Source organism: Oreochromis aureus, linkage group 18, assembly GCF_013358895.1.
Source record: "Oreochromis aureus strain Israel breed Guangdong linkage group 18, ZZ_aureus, whole genome shotgun sequence".
Classification (NCBI taxonomy): Eukaryota; Metazoa; Chordata; class Actinopteri; order Cichliformes; family Cichlidae; genus Oreochromis; species Oreochromis aureus.
In genome coordinates, this window is record NC_052959.1 from 13,319,951 (window position 1) to 13,343,661 (window position 23,711).

General features: G+C 44.2%; 2 protein-coding genes across 3 annotated transcripts in view; one reads left to right on the forward strand and one right to left on the reverse strand.

Moving 5' to 3' along the window:
* Window positions 1–8,459, forward strand: part of stk11 (serine/threonine kinase 11) — a 20,467-nt gene extending 12,008 nt beyond the window's left edge. Inside the window, exons 8-11 of the mRNA XM_031738104.2 lie at window positions 1,216–1,273; window positions 1,420–1,613; window positions 5,962–6,208; window positions 6,978–8,459. Coding sequence (XP_031593964.1) covers window positions 1,216–1,273; window positions 1,420–1,613; window positions 5,962–6,170 — 461 coding nt within the window. The 3' untranslated portion in view covers window positions 6,171–6,208; window positions 6,978–8,459. The remainder of the gene's footprint in view (window positions 1–1,215; window positions 1,274–1,419; window positions 1,614–5,961; window positions 6,209–6,977) is intronic.
* On the reverse strand, window positions 7,387–23,643 carry LOC116319208 (voltage-dependent calcium channel beta subunit-associated regulatory protein). 2 transcript variants are annotated; one of them, XR_005609020.1, is made up of 12 exons: window positions 23,480–23,643; window positions 23,015–23,207; window positions 19,550–19,621; window positions 14,551–14,696; window positions 14,288–14,349; window positions 14,015–14,177; window positions 13,747–13,927; window positions 13,522–13,665; window positions 12,989–13,169; window positions 12,381–12,585; window positions 8,494–12,302; window positions 7,387–8,054 (listed from the first exon to the last, which is right to left on the reverse strand). XR_005609020.1 is itself a non-coding variant. In XM_031738476.2 (11 exons), exons 3-11 carry the CDS (start codon window positions 19,595–19,597, stop codon window positions 10,412–10,414), a joined length of 3,021 nt encoding a protein of 1,006 aa, XP_031594336.2. In that variant the 5' UTR covers window positions 19,598–19,621; window positions 23,015–23,207; window positions 23,480–23,643; the 3' UTR covers window positions 7,387–10,411. The 2 variants fall into 2 exon arrangements, 1 of the variants encoding a protein (XP_031594336.2); XM_031738476.2 differs by having other exon boundaries at window positions 7,387–12,302.
* Window positions 23,644–23,711: the final 68 nt, after the last annotated feature.

Consider the following 23,711-nt stretch of genomic DNA (forward strand, 5'->3'; position numbering starts at 1 on the left):
GACACTGGAAGTCACTGTGGCTTCTCAGCATGCCAGGCTTCCACCAAACTGTAGAAATCCCTCCAGCTGTTGACGTAGTTTCCATTGATCTGGAGCCAGCCGCAGAATACTAAGCACTTCACAGTTGGGCATTGCTTTTCCCGAGTGAAATACTGCAATGCTTTTGCCCCTTGTTTAAAAAAAAAAAAAAAAAAAAAGTCAAGAGTCCTTCAGTTAAAAAAAAAAAAAAAAAAAAAAAAATTTAAAAAAAGAAGAAAGAAAGGAGGGAAAAAAAGAAGGAACAGAAAAAGAATCGATTACAAGAGCCCAAACCCACTGCCTATAAAATCCAAGAACAATGTTGGGAAGATTATGTTTGTACTAACTAATGAAATCCTTCAATGAAGGCTGAATGCTAAGTAGTATTTCAGCATTATCCAGCTTTGCTCTCTTTGTCCTTTTATGGAAATAAAAGCGCCGGGTACCAGAATAAGCGCTGGGGCTTATACCTGTAAAATGACTCTGGGTCAAACGAAGGCATTTTAAACATTTTTTTTTTTTTTCTGTCAAAAGGAATCAAATGTTTAACGATGAAGAGAAAAAATAACTCCCTGATTTTTGTTTCTTCTGAAAAACAAACTGGGCTTCTGTCCCCCGTCTTCGGTATGACGTCTGTGTGTGTGATGACGCAGCACCTGAGAAATAGTCGGTCCATAATTACATCGCCTAAAATAAGCCACAAAAAGGTGTCTTTCAGCCAGCGCAGCACTACTATCAGCACTCTGCATACTCCTGTTTTCTGCCTACTAGGAAACAATTACATTAGTAGGAGAGGCACTGCATCACTTCTACCTTATCACACTGACACTGCGCTTTTCCCACAGATTCAGCCCACATTATGATAATTGAGATACAAAATCTTTATTACATTGTTACAGCTGTTGCTCAGTCCTTCCCCCCTCTCTCTACTGTACTTCATTGACTTCTTCAGCTATGCAGGATGCTTTGACATACAATGATTAATGAGATTATCACTTTCATTAATTGATGTTCTTGAATGAGGCTGCCGTCTGGCTGCTGTTCACCTTCCCCATATTGCTGATTGCTGTGGCCTCCCAGCAGTTTGTTAAATGCTCCATGGAAACAGATGTGAGTGGAGGAAATTGTTCAGGATCATCGTGATTAAATTCACCTTGACATTGTGTTTTTGTTCTTTTTTTTAATTTTTTTTTCTAGGCATGCTTGAGTACGATCCTGTGAAGAGGTTTTCCATACAAAACATAAGGCAACACAAGTGAGTATTTTGATTGTATTTCTGTGACTAAGCATAAGAATTATCAGGTGTTTGGGACATTATACTCTACACTAAAAATAAAAGACTGATCTTTTATCTACATGCCCTTTCCCCCCACCATCCCGTCCTCCTTATAACCCTACCAGCTGGGTGCGGAAGAAACACCCTCCATCTGAGCCTCCTGTACCCATCCCTGCCAGCGCAGAGAGCAGGGACCCTTGGCGGAGTATGACGGTGGTGCCCTATCTAGAAGATCTGCATGGCTACACAGAGGAGGATGATGACGAGCTCTATGATGGAGAGGATGAGATCATATACACTCAGGACTTCACAGTGCCAGGTAAGAGTGGGCTTAGATAATTCTTACAATTTGAGTTGGGTACTCTCCATAAACAGATATGCTATATGCAGAATCTGTCGGCACGGAAAGGTTTTTGGTTGTCTTAGTTCGGTTTACAGTCAGGTCTGAGCAGGCTTTGGTTGCATGCAGGGATACGGTCAATGTGAAGAGCAAAAAGGGGAAATGCATTTGCAGAAATCCGAGACAGTTTGCCCTAGGTTCACTGCTTTAGTCCTCCATTTAGTTTTGTGTCATTGTTTTAGTTTGTTGTATTGAAGAAAACTGGACATTTCATAATAGTTACTCTGCCTCTACGAGCTGTCATTTAAACTCTGACACAAAATTACAGCCGAACTACTGAAAATTTACATGAGGACAGAGTGTCAGCCGGTACTCAGGCTTACAGATATCTGGGGTTTGTTAGCGTCTGTCTATCTTTGGAGCACTTGGTGGGAAGCTTTTATTGCACTTGCTGTACGGTAATGAAGAGTTGTCTTCAGCCCAATTGATGCTTCTGTTCTTCCTCTTTCCTCTGCTGCTGGGTTCTGTGTTGTGCTCCACCACTCCTTCCTCCCTCTCTCTCTCTCACTCACACACACACACACACACACACACACACACACAGAGCAGCAAAGAGAAATCAGGAAACTCCAAAATGTAATAAATACTTTCACATTGAACTGAAATTAAAGAAATGCACATAAATAACACAAAGTGAATGATTAATGAAAGAAATGAGTTTTCCTTCCTTCTTTCCTTTGGCTTCGAAGGTCAGTTAATGAAAACGGAAACACTGCAGTATCAAAACCATGGGTAGCCACCTGATAACATTTTTTTTGTTTGCTTTTTTCCAAATTTGTATTTTCAAACAACTGCATAAAATTGGAAGTCTTGAACTTTCTCTCTAATGTCGATATCCAGGAGGATACACAAGAAATTGGATGTTTCCTCCAGAGGCTAAGTGTGCAGAGTAGCTAATGCAATATGTGGAAAATGGTATTGGGCCGGAGCTCTTACTCCTTGCATTCAGGGGTTTTCAGTCCTATAGTCACGTGTATAAAATGTATAAAATCAAGCACCTAGCTTTTCAATGTGCCTTTACAAATATTCAGAAAGAATGGGTTGTTTTAAAGACTTGTGTGGAAATGGTATGGTATGGATAAAATATATTAGGTGATGTCCTGTGACTAAATAATTGATACTTCATCGCTGCTGTTTCCATCCCATTGACATAGAAATCGAAGTTCACATTAAGTACTTGCCCTTTTAAAGTATTCAGTATGTTACAGCAGTTTGCAATTATCAGATACTGTTGGTTTTGATAAAGGCCTTACTGCTAATCTTTCCGTCCCATTTTGCAAAGAATAAAACAGTCACATCTTAATGTTACTAAAAGTGTGAAGGTCAGCGCACAAATGACCAGAAATGTGGTGTTTAGTGTAGCTCAGTAATCACACATCATTTATTTCACTTCAATCATTCAGCCTGACATCATGCTCATGTTTGGTGATTTCCTATTGGGAGTGGCTGTGCAAATCAGTGAACTCAAATCGTGGAAGCTGCTGTCATTTCCTAGGATTTCCACACCGATTTAGGAATTGTGTGAGTCTCAGGGTTTTTATTTCTGTGCATTGTTTTATAACATTTTCTATCGTGTCTCGTGGTTGTGGCCCTGTGCAGCTGCAGTGCAGTGTGAGTTCATGTGGTTTTAAAATGGTAATGCTAACCCTTAACCCTATGAATGGGACCACACTTGACTACAAATTACCTGACACGATCTTGATGAAGACAAAACATGTTAAATACTCGTTAAGAGTTATTGTTATTGTTGTTGTTATTATTATTATCATTCAGAGGAACTCAGTAGACAAACTGCTTATTAAAGGATCCTGAGTAGAGTGGAGGAAGAAGTAATTCATTGGTATCCTTTTAACTTATTTTAGTCATAAAGTTAACAAAGTTAGGAAAGCAGCAGTTAAAAAAAGTCCTAAATTAATAGACTTGCAATTCTCTGATTTCCTGTAAGCCTACATCCACACTTACGCATGTAGAAATGTGTGCCAGGTCTACAAATGATATCATGGTGTCCAGTTTGCCAAAAACAAAACAAATATAGGAGCACACCTTCTATGCTGTAAGACAAAATGTTGATTTTGCGAGCCAGTAGGAGCGAGTTTTCCCAAAGCTCTGTCTTAAGTGACCTCAAGCACCTTTTTTTTTTTTTTTTTTTTTTTTAACGAAAGCTGAGTTTACCAAAATACCTCCATATGAAAGGACTTAAATGTGAGGGTTCATTGCTCGTCTGCTTGTTTACCCCCCTTTTTTTTGTTTCCTGGGACACAGTATGAACCTGAGGCATCTTAAATTCCCCATTTCCCCTCCATGCTGTGCCAAGTCATAATGTCTGCCATTAAATAAGGTCTGTTAGAGGTTCACAGGGCTGGAGCAAGGTGCACTTAAATGATATGTGTACAAACTTTAACCCACTGTTGACAGGCTCTGGTAAGAGCAGATATTAACTGCATCTTTTCATTTGATTTAATTTGCACCCCGACTCTTGCTTTAACTTCCCCCCCCCATCCCCAGAATTAAAATCCTGTATCTGTTGCTAGGCAACAGTCAGTAATAATAAAAGCAGTAGTCGGTGTCGGATATCTAGAATTGGTGCCCCACATTAAAAAACCAAATGGAGCTGCAGAATGTGAATGAAGCGATCTAAAAATAATCCTGCCGAAATGGTTTCAGTGTGGGAGTCTGAATGGGTTTCCAGGATTCACTCCCACACACACACACCACACACAAGCTCTCTCACTCACAGGAAGCTTCACAGGAATAAAATGATGGTGTGTTTGGTAAATTAAATCACTCGTTTGACCTCTTCTCTCGTAATCAGTAAATATATGTCCCTGCTCTTAATGTTCTCGTCAGACCTGCAGTTTGTGCTGTGTGGGAACCTGTAAGTTTATCTTGGTGCCTGCTGCACTCACAGATACTCACACATGTCTGTACTGAAATAAACTGGGTCACACAGAGGTTAATTTCTATTTTTCAGCCGGTGGATTTCCTGTTGTTGTAGGTTTCGGTTTGTCACACACATCTCACCATTACCTGACCTGACATTTTGATGGTGCTGTTGGTAAATTAGATTTTCAGCGTTCCCCTCTCAAAATATATACACACTTGCAGTATGATCCAGTATACGATAAATACAGATCATTTGTGAGCTGTGAGTCATGCGAGTGTTTCAGTAGAATCTAAGAATAGAAATATTGATTAGAAATGAGCCTAAGTCCCCTTCAGTTCTCACAGCTTCAGGTTTCTTGTGTTATCATGGGGGTTTTGGTGAGGGTTTCTGATGACTGTGCAGCACGCAGTTACAGGTCATAAAAATATGTGTTATTTGATAGAAATCTATGCATTACTTTTTTTATTTGTGTGGGGCGGGGTCTGGTTTTGTTTGGTTTTTAATGGATAAAACAAGTCATACATGACAAAATGCAGTAGGCTGTTTTCTATTTTTGACATCTTCTAGTGAACTGGCTCTTTGCAAACTCATAAATTCTTCTATGGGTCAACTATAATATGTTTGCAAGCTTTTCTGTTCAAGAAACAGAATTTTATATTCTACATTGTGCATCTGCAGGTCTTCCATGCTTTGTGTCCATTTTAGCTTCTTTCTCTCAGGCAGTTTGAAAACAAAGCAAGGTTAGTTCAGTATATACTCAGCATAGCACATTCAAACTAGCAGTATATCTGCTAACAACAAGCAAGAGTGTTGATTTTACATGTGAATATAGCCAAAATCTCAAAACGGACTTCTCTGATAAACTCTTCGTTCACATTCGATGCCTTCTGTTACAAAATCGTGTCTTTAGGCCTAAAGAGAAGAAGAAACTAGAAACTGGTTTAAAAGTAAAGGTTGGTTTTTATTGTCCTTAATGGACGGCATTAGGGTCGCTTTTCCATACTTTGAACGGTCGTCTTAAAACAAAAATTAGTACTGTGTTATAAGCTTTATTGTGATGGGTGTATTAAACCATCAGTGGTTTTCCTGTTTTTGTAGGAAGGTCACTGTTGGAATTAAGTGAATCTTTTGACTTCCTGGTTCCTTGAATACTTGAAAGTATAAAGCCTGGACCTTTCCTTGTGCCTGATGCAACACAAAGGTTTTTGTCGCACATGAATGTTGGAGAGTGTTGTTCTTGGTGCTTTGATGTTGGATAAAACAAGGTAAATGTCTACAGGGGTCTGCTCATACTACAAACTCACAGCTGGTTAGCGAAGCAGCACTCAACACTGGTGTATTGGGTTTGTTTTGAGCCTCGTATGTGTGTGTTTGTGTCTTTAGGACAAGTGGCCGAAGAAGATCAGGATCAGGGGAACGCAGACCACAGTCCAGCTGTAGCCAAGCCAGTTTGTGTGAATGGGACAGAAGGGGGGTCTCTGAACAGCAAGGCCAAAGCCGAACGCCGATCCTCATCCTCGTCCAACCCCTCACGTAAAGGAGTCTCCACAGCCAGCAAAATCCGCAAGCTCTCCACCTGCAAACAGCAATGACCCTCCTCCCTCTTTCTGCCTCAGCAGCAACCCATCTGGTGAGTGTGCAGACTGCTTCACAAAAATTGTAGCTCAATTTGTGCTTCTGAAGGACAACTTTTTATACAGTAGAAGGTGGAAAAAGATAAAGAAGCCCTTATGGAAAGCAGGTGCTGCAGATCCAGATAAAAGGTAGGAGGAATGACAGGAGGAGGAGGAGGAGATCAGTGAGTGAAGAGAGTCTGTGTTGATATTCAGCGAGCAGCACTCTGGATCACCACCATTCCCCTGGCAAACACACGGGCACTTTCCTATACAGTGACAAAAAAACACATCTGGACCTATCCCACGGTGATGCATCTCCTGTTTCTGTTCGGATCTGTTGCCTTTGAAGGGTTCATCAGTCACCCTCATTCACGTGGAGTGAGGCAGATTTTTGCTACAAGCGTACACATAAATTTAACAAGTTGTCCTCCTCTCTTTTTCCAGTTACCGCCCACAGCTGCTCTTTCTGTCTTCGGCACATACAGAACCAGTCACGGAGCGAGGCTGTTTGTCACGGGTGCAGTGCAGGAGAGATGCTGTGTATTAATTTGTTCAGGCGATGACTCATCCTTGGATGAGATAAAAGTGGGCTGTGGGATGTTTGTGTCTCTCTCTTTCTCACTCTGTGGGTTGAGTCTTTTCCGCGTTAACGGCGCCAATTAGTACTTGTCTTGTAAAAAATTCTGTCACAGCGTTTAGTTTTACGTCGGGGGAGGGGGGGGGGGGGCTTTCAATACCATCATCAGACTTCCGTTAATATTCTGTTGTCTGTGTCCCCCTCAGGGTGATCTGTCCTCGTCCTCCTGTGTCCAGAGTCCTCACAGTTGTGAGAGAAACCTGCTGACATTAAGCCCCCCCCCAAACACCTTCACCTGCCCCCCTCCCCGAACCTCCTTGGACCACTGGCCTGCAGAGTCGTTTGAAGATGCGGTATTAGCGACGAGGAGGAGGACAGCATGAAATGTTCTTTCTGCTCTGAGACTGAGGCTGTGAAGATGGTGTTTATTTTCTCCAAAATTTTCAGCTCCTTTTCAACTAAACTCATCCAGTTCTCTCTTATCATTTTCCCCCTCCCAACCCTCCCCCCTCCTCTCCAATCCTGTCATCCTCCTCAGAGAGCCAAGTGTTGCACCGGACGTTACAGACTCCACCACCCACCTACCCACCCCTCCTCTCCACCTACCCCACCCACTCCTCCTTAACCCACCTTGTTTCTTTGACTACCTTTTGTTTTTACAGAACCCTAATGGCAGTTTTTAAGACACATTGTGATGTGTAAAAAAATTAAAGAGGAAAAAAAAACCCACACATGTTATGAATAATTCTATATTTAAACCTCTGCTGAGCATAATTATGGTAGTGCTACCACCGACATAGAATCTGCATGCTGTACAGAGCTGGAAGAAAGGGAAAGCTCTTGGTTTTATGTGGATGCACTGATGGACTGAAGCCTTGAGATTTGTATTTTTTTCCCTCCCCTTTTAGGTTTCTTTTTCTTTTCTTTTCCTATGAATATTTTTTAATTATTATTTATATAAAACATGTCCCAAACAGGCTGTTTTGTTGGATGATCCTTTCTGTTTGAGTTTAAGTTCAGCATATTTTCATAAACACAACTCATTGGTTTATGACCTTTTTTATTTTCCCCCCTCCTTTATTTCCCGTGTCCTTTAAAGAGCGCACAGCTCTGACAGGAATATTAGACTCATCTTCCTCTCGCGTCTGCAGCAATTAGGTAGTCAGGGTGATGCTGCGGCTGCGGGCGGCGTGCAGAGATGTTCTTTGCTGTGCCGATCACTTCAGCGGGTGTCCTTCCCTCCCTCCCCCTCTTACGCAGGCAGGCCCATCATCAGCTCCTCACTGGGAATAGATCAGAGAGCAGGTGAGTCACCACTGTGAGGGAGGGAGAGAGCAGCGCTTCCCACGTCAGCAAGGTCGATGGAGAGGCTCTCCGTACGACGAGACAAATGAAGAAGAGAGATGTCGCGCTAACAGACCGAAGACGGGAGGGTGATTAGTACGCGAGGGCGCACTTAAGGTCACTGGTCTCACTCTTGTGTCAGCCGACAGATCAGCAGCAAAAATTAATTTATTAAAAAAGAAAATCTGAAAAACTTTCAGTGCAAATCGATTTTTCGCCTCACAAGGTCGAGCTTTTGTTGAGGCTGTGAGACGTTTTGAATTTTCTGCACACTACAGCAGACGCTTCACCCTGAACGAGGGTTAAAAATTTCATGAGATGCACATTGGAGCTCAAACAGAATTTTTTTAAAAAAAAAACAGAGAACTGTGTACCTACCGTTGCATTTCCCGGTTGACGGTCTTCATCACGCATTAGAAAATGAAGCATTTTTCACGTGAATGAAAAACAGAGTACAAACTAAAAGCAGGAGAGGAAAAGCTGATAATTAGTTTTCCATATTGGATCAATTCCTTGCTGTAGCGTCTCTTCTGGTTCTCCTAAGGGAGGTGATGTACTCATGGACGGAACGAAACAAAGTGTGATATATTGACAACGAACATGTCCTTAAAGATGCGAATTGTAGTTTCACAGGAAATTTAAAAAAAAAAAAAAACTCCCAGGAGTTATTTAGTACAACAACACAAAAAAAGATTATTTAAACCAAACATCAGGATTGTGCAACTAGTTTAAAATCCCTTAGCTGGATGAAGAGCTCATAAAAACCAGTTATCAGCTAAGAGAGTTTGCTGTACAGTTCATAAGCGAGCATTTAATATTCTTAAAGCTTTGAGGATAATTACGCTTGTTCCCATGGACTCATCTTAAGATTAGCTGTTAAATTTTGCCCTAAGTATTAAACCATTTCCACCACAAGACGCCTCTGAGACTTTCTGGACTGCATAATTAAGTCGCACGTCACTTTCTACCCAGCTGGATGGGTTGCTTAGATTTACGGTGGTTGTGCAATGCAGGTTAAAGTCATTGGGCTGAGATTTTTCTGGCAAAGAAGCAAGTATCTCTCAAACAAGTGTAAACAGTGCTTTTTTTTCCCGAGCGTTGGCAGGGCAGCGTTCAGCTGGAGAATGATGCATTTGGTGCTCGGCGTTGTATTTATGGCAGCGGGATGATGTCTGCAGGGCTCGGTAGCTGCTCTCATTGTAATGACAGAACAGTCCAACAGTGTGACTCACTGATGTTTATGTAATAATGTTTAGACAACAAATATGGAGCTCTGTGGCATAAAAGAATCTGACTTCGCCTACCCGGCCTTCATTTTTTTTTTTTTTAGTAAGATTACTTCCATTGCTGATTTTGAGAAATGCAGTAAATCACCAAACTTTTATTTGGAAGCACACACTCCCACTGCCACACTGCTTTTCTGACAGACAATGTCGCAGGAGCTATTCCAACCTCCCGTGCCTCACAGCATCGGCTCTCCCATCACCAAACCATCTGTCTAAAAGCCTGAGAGGCTACTGTGTCACTATTTAAGCATCATCTGTCAGTCTTCCCTCAGCAGCACTCACTCCACTCCTCCCGGACACAACCTGATTGATGCACAGGGGACAGATGGCTAACAAGAATAAAAACAGGTAAAATATGAGGATGGAAAAACGCCTGCTGACTGGATTGTGCTTCCCATCTGTTTTTACTTTTAAGACATGTTCATGAAAGAGGGCTGCAAGCACTGAAGAATTGTTACGCTGTTTCTTTTTTTTTTTTTAAACATGGTCAGCATTGCTCTGATACAACAGCTCACACAGACATTTAACCTCATGATGGTCGAGACAAGAAGGACACTTGAGGAGGATATGGTTTTTAAAATGAGGGAGAACAAATACCATCATTGTCTTTCTTCCCATCAAAGTGCTTTTTTGTAAACTGTACAGTATTCACATATGATGATGTTCGGACCTACGGTAGCATGCCAAAAAATTCACAGTTAAGTCTATGTAGGTAGAATATGTAGGTTTTCTTATGATGGGTTGAGTGGAACGGTCTTTTTTTTTCCCCCATGATTACCAATGGAAGGGACTATCACGTGTCACATGGGCATCACAGTGACAGTTAAGGTGTGAATGAAAATGCTTGAGCGAGAAGGTACTTCAGGTACTTCCTTTTTTTTTTTTTTTTTTTTTTTTTGAAGACATCTGAAACACGAGGATGTTTGAACTGTTGTGGACCCGATTATCTGGGTGTGCGCTCTATAGACAACAGACTGGAAATAAAGTGATGGAAAACAGACGTTAACAAGTTACATGGGACTGAATCCAGGTGAGGCTGTGCGAGTCACTGTGAGCACACGCTCCGGTTCCCCCTGGCTGATCTCTGTGCTGCGCAGGCCGCTGTATAGCCTCTCTTCCACTGACACAGCCAGCTTGTCTGTCAGACTGCTCTGTGCCTGCAGGGAGACCTCTGATAGGATAGCCTGACTGCTGTTGTTGTTCTTGTTGTCAACTCTTGGGTCCATGAAGCTCGTTTGTGCAGGCACAGTGGTTACAGACTGGCAAGTTGTGCTTTCTGCTGTCTGTCTCTCTGCGGAGGCTTGGCAGCCATCGGTGTCGCCAGCTGAAGCTGCACAACAAGAGCTGCTCTTTGTTGTTGCATCGTCTCCTTCGGATGTTTTGTTGGCAGCTCTTTGTGGGGAATCCTCTGCCGCGCCTTCGTGTGATGGATCTGCGCTCTCTGCTCTTTCCTTTGCTGCCTCCTCAGAAGCCGCGACCTCGCTGGCTTCTTCATCAGCAGCACTTGCGATGCGCGAGAGGGTGCTGTGGTATCTGGTGTCCAGAGGGTAACCAGCACTGTCCCCTCTCCTCAGCGGCGTGAACCTCTGCCTCTCCAAAGACGGGGAGTATCTTCCCCCAGAGCTCGAGCCAGGATCGCTGTATTGCTTATGTCTTTGCCACTGTTTCCGGAGGTGAACTCTGGATCGGTGCCTGGAACGTAACGGGGAGTCCTGCTGGTCGAACCGTGGGTCGTGGCGAAGGAACTCGTTGAATAGGGCATCCGTCTTCTCATCTATGCTGTAGTCACGGCGGCGGAGACGTGTTCGGTGTGGACTGGTGGGCTGTGGGATTGTTTTCACAAGTGGAGACATCAGCTGTGTTTGCGATTCTGGAGATTTCTGAGGGTGAAGAGATTTCAGAGGTTGATGTGAATCTTGGAGGGTGAGAGTTTGGCTGCCGCTCTGTGGTTTCTCCTTTAGTTTCTCCTCTGGCTCTGTGCTGTTTGCCATCTCATCCTCCAGCTCCTCCTGAAACAGCCTGGCCTCAATGCTCTCGCATACTGAACCCTTTCTACCAGAGTTGGTGAAAAACAACCTCCTCTCTGATGCCGTTTTCCCTCGTGGGGCTCCGGGAGTCCCAAACAGTCGCATCTCCTCAGGGGCCCTGGATGGAGCTTCGATAGAGGCGTAACCACTGTCCATCTGAAGGAGCTTTCTGTTCCCCCCCTCACCCTCTCCCCCAGGTCCACTTCCCATCTCACTGTCTAAACCCAATGCCCCTCTGGTTCCCCCTTCCAACCCCTCTCCCTCCCCGTCTCCTTCAGGCTCATCATCCAGGTCTTGGGACAAGCAGCTGTCGAGGCCAGAACGAGCTCCTGCACCGCCAAGGGATGAGACGCTGTCCGCATCACTGCGGATGGACTCCCGGTCTGTGCTGCTCTGGTCTGAGGAGGCATACAGTTCAAGAGAGGCTCGCAAGCTCCAAATGTCTCTGTACAAGGAAGGAGGCGCCTCCAGGCTCTCCTGGCGAAGCATGAAGGAGAGCGATGAGCCCGAGTCGGTCCTTCGTCTGGCTTCTGCTCCCAAGACCACCTCGTCTCCATCATCTGGCTCTACCTCGTTCTTTTTCCTCACGTCTGCCATCGCACCATCTGTTTTTGCGTCTTTCCTCAACATGTCTTCAAACCTTTCCTGAATGACAGCTTCTTGTTGCGCCCCAAACAACTCATCTTCGTCCGCTGACTCCAGCCCGTCTCCTCCCGATCCTGCTGCTGTTCCTACGACTGCGTCTTTCAGTGTTCCTGTTCCATTAACTGTAACCTCCTCTTGCCTCTGGGCGAGGCAACGATCTGGTGGCAAACTGAACTCTTCTCTCCTGGTGCTGCTACCACCTACCTCCACCATGGCCTCCAGTTTAAGCCTGCACAGATGGGAAAACTGTCAGACGATTTGGTTAATTGCATGGTGTTAAGTCATGGTATTATGGGCAGGGGTGTACCTGCTAAGGAAGACTGAAGATGTGGGTGCAGTTTGGGGATGAGAGAGAGACTCTGCAGAGAGTGACTGGAGGCCACCGGTCTGGATGGGTGTATGTGGAAAAGATTCAATGGCCTCATCCCGGAGAGGAGAGGAGTCATCTTCAGCATGATCAGTGGTTTCACTGGCTGCTCTCTGTCTCTGAAAGGGCCTTCTCTTGGGGGACCCTGTGAGAAATTCATATGATAAAAAGGTTAGACCTTACCCACGCTTTCAGTCTTATTTCAGTCAGGACCACTAAAGTCAAAAGAAGCGTGATATTCCCATCAGCAGTAATACATATTTGGTAGCATGGCTCTGATCTGGGACTTTTCTGCCCATCCACATGCATGCATGAGAGCAAGATTCCCAGATGGAGCAGAGCATCAGTGACAACAGATCCTTTCTATCTAAAATGATAACATTTGTAGCTACACAGGCTTCACTATCTTTGGCTTGGAGAATGGAGCAACCAGGGGTCAAACCACCAACCTTAGTCATCATAACTGAGTCCAGCGTATTTGTCAGGATTGTAACTGTGACTGATTTTGTGCCCTGGCTGAACTAACCATTTCTGGCATCCACACAAACCTTTGGCATCGAGACTTGCAGCGCGATGCGTGGTGTCAAACTTCCACCTCCTGAAGTAAGGCCCCGCCCCCTCCAGACTGGCGTGACGCCGCAGTTTGGAGAAGAAATGCAGAACTGAAGCTTGGCCCACAGTTTGACTCGTCTCGCTCTCGGCCTCTCCCCTGTCGCCAATAGCCTCCATCTGGCAGAAGAGACGAGGAGGGGGGAATGGAGGACGGGGAGGGTGGTGGTGACACATTAAGGAGGAGCTGAAGCGGGCGAGCTAAGATGGATTGTGATAGGCAGAGGCAAAGTCCTCGGGGGACAGCAGTTTGTCATTTTGTCACTGAGTAGCAGTGATGACTGATGTCAAAGCGCATCAGCAGCTTTCAGCGCCCGTGGCAGCTGATTTTCACAGCTCTGTTAATGTTTGATGAAAGCAGATGAATCTGCACTGAATTGTACACTGTATTCCTGCCTTTTACTGAATGCAGGCTTAATAGGAAATTTTAAGACTTTTGTTCTCAGTGGGAGGTGAATAAAAGTCAACTCACTGTCTGAGAGCGCGTGTGCTGTGGTTTCATGGCTGATAAGGACTGCCTGGGCCCCTCGTCCAGGATGACGGAGTGGTGTCGGTCTCCTGGCAGACCCCCGCTGAGGCTCTGGCCCATCCAGTCAGAGACTCTCTTCTTAGCGGGCTTGGGAGAAAGAATTGAATCGCATGTTATCCTTGAGAGAGTCTGCTCCAGTGACTGAACAATGTGTGATTTCAAGCATACCTGGTAGATGGTGAGGGGTAGCTTGGGAGCTGCTGTCTCACTGATGTTTATGGTGCTGCTCTCTGTTGAGTCGCACTCCATGATGGTGAGTATTTTTAAGTCACATGGTGCCGGAGGCAGGTGAAGGTGAGTCAGCCGGGCCTTTTTCAGGTGGTGGAAGTCTCCTTCGGTCAGGGTGTACCTGAACGTAAAGATTAAGCACCTGAGCTCATGGCATCAAATGGCTTATCTGAATGATAAAAAAATCCCAAGCTCAGTTGAGCTGTACCTGCGTCCTTTGTCCTGAGTCGTCTTCTCCTGTTCATAAAGTGCAGACTCATTGAAGGAGACTCTGCGGCCCGTAGACCCGGTGGAGATGAATCGTTCTGACTCTCCATCGTGACAGCTCGATGCTGAGAGGGCATCTGATTCATCTAGACGAATAGTGATTTCTGAGTGACAAAGACAACAAGGACGCAGCAAGGGAGAGGAATAATGGAGTTATTGACGACAGCAGACCGAAAGAAAAAACAAGAACGTGAAAAATGTACACAGCTCTGACCTTGCGTGGGCTGAGAATCCTCAGCATAAGTGGTGTTTGTCTTCTCAGGGTCATCGCTCGCTCTGAAAGAGGCAGATGAGTTTTACTCAGATCTCTCTCGTAGAAGCAAAAACGCAGCGTCACCTCGCAGCTTTCCATTTCATTTTCAGCTTTAATCCACGGCGGTCATAATCACATTGGCCCCTGTAATCCCCGAGTGCCGTTGAGGCGAGCCTGACCTGCTAGTCCCCACACAGTGTGTCACTTTGCAAGGTAGTGCTCACCTGGAGTAGCGTCGCCCACCCATGCAGCAGCGGTGACAGAAGAGGAGCAGGAGGGAGAGCAGGACCAGCATCCCCCCGGCGAAAACGCTCAGCAGCACCAACAGCAGGACATAGTTCTCTACCTGACCGGCCGACACCGGCACATCCTGATGGGAGGCAATCGTGAAAAGAGGTTGGCACGTTTGGTCAAACCTTTATTCATTTCAGAGGTGAATTCAGCCATAACATCTTGCTTATATTAATCAAATAGTGAAAAATATTTTTTTAATCAATAAATTAAGCTTTGTATAAAAAATTTTATTTATATAAATAAAATTACACCTGTTCAACTGCTTGGACGACTAGATATTTGCATTATCAATCACATGGAAGCAACTCTTAGGCATGCGGCTGTTGTCAAAATGATCTGATGAAGTTCAAACTGAACATCAGAATAAAGAAGCAGGGCGATTTAAGTGGCCGTCGTAGCTGCTGGGGCCAGACTGCTGATCTACTGATTTTTTTTTTTTTTTCCCACATGATCTAGAGTTTACAGAAAATGTTTCTAAAAAGAGAAAATATCCAACGAGCATGGCCAGATTGATTTGAACTGGCAGGAAATACTCAAATACCCCCTCATTACAACCAAGCTGTGCACAAGAGCATCTCTAAACACGTCATAGCAGCAGAAGACCACAGCAGGTTCCCCTCCTGTCTGCTGAGAATGGGAAACTAAAGCTACAGCTCACATGGACTTCCTGATGGTAGGGTCAGAATTTGGTGCAAACCACATGAAAGCATAAGCCTTTTATCAACAGCTCATGTTGCTGGTGATGTAATACTGTGGGGGATATTTTTATCCAATGAGCACCTGAGTGTTGCTGATCAAGTCCATCTCTTCATGACCACAGTGTTTCCATCTTCTGATGGCTTCTTCCAGCAGGATAACACACCATGTCACAAAGACTCAGAGGGATCTTTAACATGTGTATGGCAAATGTGTTAACATTTACACCATGGACCCACTTTATATACATCACAGTGTAATATTTAAAAGGACCATTCCACATAATGAATAGCTTTACATTTGAAACCTAAGACAATTTCCTTGTGATATTTCTGATCATAAGAGTTTTTGGAGGCAGTGTAACAACAAACTTATGACACCATAATGAAAGGGTCATTTTTTTTTTATTTTTTAGCATGCCATTGATTTCTTAGTCTCAATCTGAACTGAAACTCATCAGTAGTGTGCATGTCTATTACAGCTGAGACTGAAGAAGATGACAAAGCACACAGGAAGGCTGGGGTCACTTTACCGACTCCTGGTTTAATCCAGTGACCTGTTTAATTCACCTCATTGTTTATTAACAAATATTAAAGACAAGTGCAAATGGAAAAGCAGTGTTAATCAAATACCAATGAAACAGTAACACAAAGCTATTTTTGTACTTCAAGAAAAAAAAGTGTTACTGCTGACAGTAACAAGTTTAAAAATCTGAATTTCTCCCTTTTTAAGAATACAAAATGTCTCACTAAAAACCTGTCAAACTGGTACTCTCTGTACTCTTCTCCCATTTGGGTTGCGCAACATCAAATTAATCTGCACCGCTTGTATTCACATGGCATAGCTGGAGCTCATAACTCCTTCCTTCAGAAGCACAATAAAGGCACAAGCTTACATGCAGTATCTCTGTTGTTACGTTGTGTTGCAGTGAACTGGTGGCTGCACAGTTCAGTAATTGATTTTTCTCCCCTTGAGCTTCACAGCACTGAGGGATCTCTCTCTCTCTCTGTGGCATTAGGCGGTCAGCTAAGCGCTGTAATATTTAATGAGTGGAATTAACACTGAAAGACTCTCTTAAGTCCCTCACAGTGATTCTTATCCAGACGCACGGTCGTGTACATCCGCTTTCTTCTGATTAATACTCTCTGTCTTGGCTGAGAGAGCCCGTGGATGCTAATCGAAACGTCAGCGAGACCCTTAATTCAATTTCCCAGCTCTTCTCAATGAAGGGGAAATGAGGCCTCTGCAGGCTAAAAATGGAAATCGGAGGAGGAAGAGGAGGAGGATGCCAACGCACATGAGCAATCCCCACACCGCACTAAGACTTTCCTGGCTCTTCTTCCGATGTCAGCTTCAAAAAGCAGGGAAAATAATTGGTTTCTCTTTCCCCCCCGCATCACATGCAGAATATTCATCTGCTGCAAGACTTTGTGTTTTTTAATTCAGCATGAAAGTGTGACAGGCAGCCATTATGGAGCTTTAGAGTTAACTGTGAGGTGGAGAGGCTCCAACTTTTAGATGATGACCTTAATAGGAGCAGCAGCAAGGTTATTAAAGCAAACCCGAAGCCTGCTGCTGCCTATTTAAAGTTGTTGTCAGAAGAGCGAGCCAAACCCCAAATATATCCAGTTTACTCTGAACATGAGGCAAAGAAAAGCAGCGGCCTGTTAGAAAACGGCGTGTGCACGTTTGAAAAGAGCAAAAACAGCTGATTTTCACTGCCTCCACTATGATCGCAGAGGTTCTTCTGTGCGAGCCTCAATCAGTCTCAGTCAGCTTTAATCACAGGCTCAGTCTAACGTCATTATCTGCTTATTAAACCAGAAAGGGCTGATGTGTCAGAGCAGGGCAAAACACTCTTTCTCCCATCAGTGAGTTTAGACCCTTTTAGGGTCCAAACTCCTAAAAATAACTATAGTAATAAAGTAGTAATAATAATGTATTTTAGTGATATTTTCTAATGTCTTCTAATGTTATATTTGCCAACTCGTCCACTGCAGACAGGAGAGAGTGAAAACTATCTTTTATGTCACACAGAGGCTCGACCTGTCTGCCAGTATCTCGCTAGTTGCCAGGAAAGAACAAAAGCTACTTTATTTTTCAGTTTGTTAAAGATTTCAGTTCCTATTCTGATCAAATTCGGCTTCAGTGTTTATTAACAGTACAGCTCCAGATCCAGGTGACAGGAAGTCAAGAGGATGTTACCTGTCTATGTCCAGCAGCAGCCTGTATTCAGTTCAAATATTGCTTTAAATTGATACGGATCAGTTTATGCCTTTTATTTACTGTAACATTTAACTTCTGGATGACAAAATCTGAGAGAGGAGGACAGAGAGGGAGAGAGAGCAGTATGAAGACAGCAGAGAGAGAGAGAGAGAGCAAAAAGAAACCGGTAAGAGTGGACGTGTAGTCAAGGTCAGCAAAAATGATGCAGCTGTAGCTTCTGTTTCGCCGTTATCAGTGATGATGGTTTCACATAACTAAGCAGTGTGTTACAGTGTGCTATAATGACATCAAAAATGGATCCCCAACCTGCACTTATAATAATCATCATCAGATTATTTTGTAGTTGAATACAATGTTTGTGTGTGATTGTGGAATGAAGGAGAGAGAGGACAGCGCGATTGTACATGAGCAGGAAGAACCAGTGCTTTCCAGCAGCACACTGAAAAATAACAGATTCATTGATATGAACTGTAGGGCCTGACGGGATTCGTACCACTGTAAACATGAAGTAAACAGGATGTAAACTGCATTGATGTCACAGACTTCACATCTGTTCTCGGCTCTTGGATTTGGGATACACGATCATGCTCTGTGCTGAATCTGCATAATAAAGGGAGGGTGTGTATGAATTAAAAACTTTAACGTAAAGGCAGCTCTCTTACCAGTTTGCTTGTTGTCCGGATGTACTCTCTTTGTCTAATAATGCTACTTTAAGTGCTTAATGGTTTGGTTGACTACCTCCACGTGGTTAAGATACTGAAGAAATGCTGTGAATGTTTCTCCTTTCTCTTCACAAGTTGCTCTTTACTTTGGAAAGTTCTGGTCAACATGATTGAGCCTTTGACTGAGGATTGATAACTGAGGCACTGACATTATGACTGAAACTTTGGACCTAGGTTCGCCCCTGCTTTCTCCCCACTTTTTTCTTTTTCTACTCAACCTCAATACCGCCACAGGTCAAAACACGATGATCTTAAAGCTCTGTTACGTAACAGCACATGTTTACATTCACGACACGCTGCAGCCGAAGCCTTTGGAGGAATATAGTAGCCTACATCATGTCCGAAGCTGCGTGCGTATCTGCAGCTCCACTGCAGTGTATTTGATAAGTGCACACCTTGACAACTCAGAGAGAATTTGTCAGAGCTTCTGTAGGTTATTGAAACCTGATGGGTTTTTTTTTTTTTTTTTTTTTACAGGCTCAGCCAAACAGCAGGAGCAACACAATCAATCAGCCCGAGGCCTCACGTAAGTCTTCGGGCCTCGTTTCCAGCGCGCTCTCTCGCCAGTCAGTTTTAACTGTCCAATAATCGCCACCAGCTCAGATATCCCCTCCTGTCCTCCTGAGACTACATGGAAAACAAAGCCAGCAGCACAGTCCTATTCTGATCGTTTTTGGCTACAGATCAGGCTGCCTTCCACTAATGCGCCACCTGGGATATAATACCTATTCCTGGAACTGTTTCTGTGTGTGTGTGTGTGTGTGTGTGTGTGTGTGTGTGTGTGTCTGTGTGTCTGTCTGTCTGTCTGTGTGTGTGTGTGTGTGTGTGTGTGTGTGTGTGTGTGTGTGTGTGTGTGTGTGTGTGTGTGTGTGTGTGTGTGTGTGTGTGTGTGTGTGTGTGTGTGTGTGTCTTTAAGCTTCTGTTTGCCTTTCTCATTGTCCTTTTTTTTAAACGTGCAGTTTGATATGTTCAAACAAGGTGCGTTCATCATACACCAGGTTTCAGATACTAGCTCATTGAGGTGGGCGGATCGATAAATATGATAGTATCGATACCAGTGCTGGTGTTGGTATCGGATCAATACTAGCACAACATGCTTTAGTGATTCATCAAATCATGACACACTGCTCTCCCCTACATAAGCTGTCTTTATAAGTTGAAAGCATTGGTGTCAGTAATATTGCCCCTGTGGTTTGTTTGGTATTAGATCGATACTGAAATTTGCCGAGCACAGCACCAGTGGACGCACTGACCAGTTTGTGTCAAAGGTGTTGACAGTACTCACAGTGGAGCTCTCAGTCAGAGTTGTCAGAACAGGCAGATCATTGCTCATGGTAAAGGTCGGTGTGAGTGAACCCTGCAGAGGATGAGAAAGTGAAGAATGTCACACACTGAGCTGACGCTTCTTACTAGACAGCAACACAATTCCTGTTATGTTATGCTGAAAAGTCTTAAGTGCAAACAGTGTGATCACTGGTAAGATGCACAGTCGTTTTCTCGTGGTCATCGAATCCAGAACTAAGCCGGTGTGGAAAGATCCCACAAGACTGGACTGAAACAATCATTTAGGCTGGGAATTTAACTCCATTGCAGGGTGCTCTGATCACGCAACTTTTATAATACTGGTATACACCCCGAACACTGAAACGGGTTAGTTATCGAGACTGCAAAATAAAAATATTTGGGACTGGCTAGCCTGTCGGCCAAGGAGTTTTAAAGATATGCTAAGGATATGAAAATGTCAAAGCACTCACTAATCATAACATTTACAAATAAACAGTGCATAAAGTCTTGAGTAACGCCTTATTTCTTTGCACATTGTTTGTTCCCATTTCAGCTGAAAACTTGCCATATCTCAGCATGGTCTGCAGAGTGTCATTAAAACATGTGAGGAAACTGGACAATTGGAGGACAAACGAAGAAGTTGCAGGACTGCAAAACTATCTACAGCAGATAAACAATGTCTGAAAGTCATGTCCTTAAGAAATGAGAAAACAAAATCCAGCAAACACATGACACAGGACCTCAAAGATGCATCTGATCCTTCAGTTGATCCATCAACTGTTCACTGAAGCTTCATCAGAATGGAAACTGTTGTCACTTAGTGTGGAGGAGGTCAGGAGATGGGTAAAGCAAGTAGGGGGTCGGATCCTACACCAGCTACTGCTTCAGTCTGTTTCAGTATATTGCTGCACCTATTTCCCATTTTCATACCAAAACCAAAAGAAATGAAGGGTGACTCAAGACTTTTACACAGTAGGACAAGCCTCTGAGCCACATAACTCTACTTTATAACCATCAAAAACACCTGAGAGAGCCACAGCATTGTACGGTGTGACGTGCTCATGTTTTACAGTCAGCATATGGCAGAGTTTATTTTAAATACCACATACATCAGTGCTGTAAAATATTAATGAGAATACCCAGAGAGTATTAATGCACAACTGAAAATAGTACCCGACAAATGGACCATTTAAAACCACTATTGTAATTCTGTCTCGCGGAACTCACAACTTATGTGTCATCACATCTCACTTGCACGCACAGATGTACTCGCAGCCGTACTTTTACCACAGGATGTTATTTGTTGTCATGTCCACATCAAATGAAAGACAATTTGAGAATGACACAGCAGCAATGTGCAGCTACATCTTCATATCATTAGGGTGATGATTGTTACTCATTGCCTGGAAATAATTTGGGGATGCGTGTGCGGGCTGATGGTTTGGCAGAGAACCTGATAGTCCTGCTTTAATGTCTTTATAAGATGAAGATGCACACCACGGCTACAGTGCATTTGTGGTGTGTCACGCCATCAGAGCTGTTTCTGAAAGCTGGCATTTTAAGAATTTGAGCCGGACTTTGTGGTAATTATAGATAAATGGCACACGGTGGGGTTTTAAGGCGGCAAAGGAATCCAAAAGTGAGGTTTCTGAGGAAACTGAAAAGATGAAAAATATGGAAATCTACAGAGTTCAATATTGCTAAAAACCCTGGCTCCGGTGCTTGATGCTGCAGACTTTTAGGCTAGAAAATGCACTCCAGCAGAATCTTCTTTTGAATTCCTCCTGGAGCTCATCCACACCCCTCAAACTTGAAATACACTGGTTAGTAATGAAGGCTGTCTGCATACCAGCAGCCACAGATCATGGAGATAACATGAATTCATCAGACTTTAATAACCTCCAAAAACAAGTCAGCTGAGCTGGATATTGCAAAACTGGAGTAATTCCCCTTTAACATCCCCAAGAATGTAAGCCTGACAGTTGACTGGGTCGACTGCTTTGCTGAGATTTGCTGACATCCACCGAAATGGCACAAAACCCCTCACAACTGTCTCTCAGCTAAAGCTCCCAAACATCTGCTCACATCTGGGTAACTAACCTCTCCTGCAGAAAGGTGCGAGCAAAGGGAGAGGAGCTGACACCCCATTAATATTTACACAGAGTTCAGCTTGTGTAACATCGGCTCAAGACCGCATTCTTCACACATGCTGATAACACCGCCGCACATTCCCTCACCATGTGAGAGCCATATTTTATGTAAGAGCTCATACAAACCAACAAGCTCAAGGTAACTATGATGTGAGCGCAGCTCTGAATTGAGGCGAGAACCACACAGAGACACACACGGCCCATTCTTCTGCTGTCGAATTATCTTCAGTGAACGCTTGGCATTTGTCAAAATGTGCGTGAGAGCGGTCGGGGTATGCTGTGGGGACCTTAATAACTGGTGTGGCCAAAAAAGCAGATCCCCATATCAGACGTGAGGATATCATCTCAGGAAAACACAATTTTGAGATGGAATGAGGTTAAAGTGGGCATTTAATGGTGTGTGTGTGTGTGTGTGTGTGTGTGTGTGTGTGTGTGTGTGTGTGTGTGTGTGTGTGTGTGTGTGTGTGTGTGTGTGTGTGTGTGTGTGTGTGTGTGTGTGTGTGTGTGCTGTGTGTGTGTGTGTGTGTGTGTGTGTGTGTGTGTGTGTGTGTGTGTGTGTCTTGGAGGGTTTCCACCACGCTGGGATCAGGCAAAACCAGAACAGATAATTAATTAGATTAATTATAACTCCAGATGTTTTTTTGGAAACCATCTGTCTTCTTTCTGCTGATCACGTAACAGGCAGTCATAAACTTTGGATGATGGTTTTAAAATGTATCCTTGAAGGCACTCTTACATTCTCTGTGTATTCAGTTATTACATCCAGACAAAGCCACGGGGGCTCTTTTAAACTAATTTCACAAATTAAGTCAAGTCTAGTTATTAACATATTTATTAAAATACTGGACTGCTTGAGTTTTAGAAGCTGGACAGACCGTGAATCTCCAGTCAGGCTTGGAAAATGTCATTATTGTTATTATTATCATGATCTTTTAAAAAATAATTTTCAGTACTATAGTACTGGTAATTGTAACCTAATTGTAACCTAGTAGCAGTGCATCAGCTTCACCATCATTTTGTCGGTAAATACTGAAGCTGAAGTTTAAAACACTGACCCCGACTGGTGGCAAAAAATATAGCCTAATCCAACGCGTGCGTGCGTGCGTGCGCGCGCGTGTTAGTCCCAGGGTCTGAAGTCATGTTAGAATCTAAAATCATCTCTGACGACGTCTTGGTGTACTTTATGTCACGGTAATGGAGCGGATGGTGTCACTTTTATAAATACTGTCCAGACTAAGGAGGAAGGGGGGCGGGTAATGGATGTCAGTCTGACGTGTGACTGCACGATGATGTGCTCCAGATGTGATGCATCTTACGGTCTATACAGGCGTTGTTGACGGTGCTTCCCTCCGCTCTGTGGGGCCCGACTACAGCGATCCGCTGCAGCCGGCGGCGCTCAGCAGCCTCAGCATCAGCAGCAGCAGCAGCAGCCTGGGCAGCATCTTCCCCTCTCCTCCGAAAACCCGCGAATCAGGACAGCCCCATATCTCTGCGACGTCTGATCTCAGCCTGCGGGGAATAAATCACGATTAGTCACCCAGGAGCCTTCATGTGCCGGACACGCTGGAGTGTGGGGGGCTCAGCTGAGGACCCCCGCCCGCGCCTCAGACATGCCCCAATAAATCAGATGCTGCGATTATCTAGAGTCGGCTGTGTCACCTATCCCACCTATTACATAATGAAATAGTACCACATTAAACCGTGAGCACTGCTGTAGGTCCGTGTAACCTGATCAGTGTGTGTGTGTGTGTGTGTGTGTGAGGCGCAAGGATCGGACTCACCCGGCTGTAGACTCCGTTTGAAGCGGTCCACCGGCAGCCTGCCCCGTCTGCATACTTTAATTTGGGCTTCAAATAAAGACTAGTTATGAATGAAGCCACACTCGATTAGACACACCCACCGCCCGCTCCCGACGCACCACGTGACTGGCACTGACGACGACGGTGGTGGTGATGGTGGTGATGATGCGAGATGGAGGAGAAAACCCGTCCTCATTCACACCAGCTGCTCATG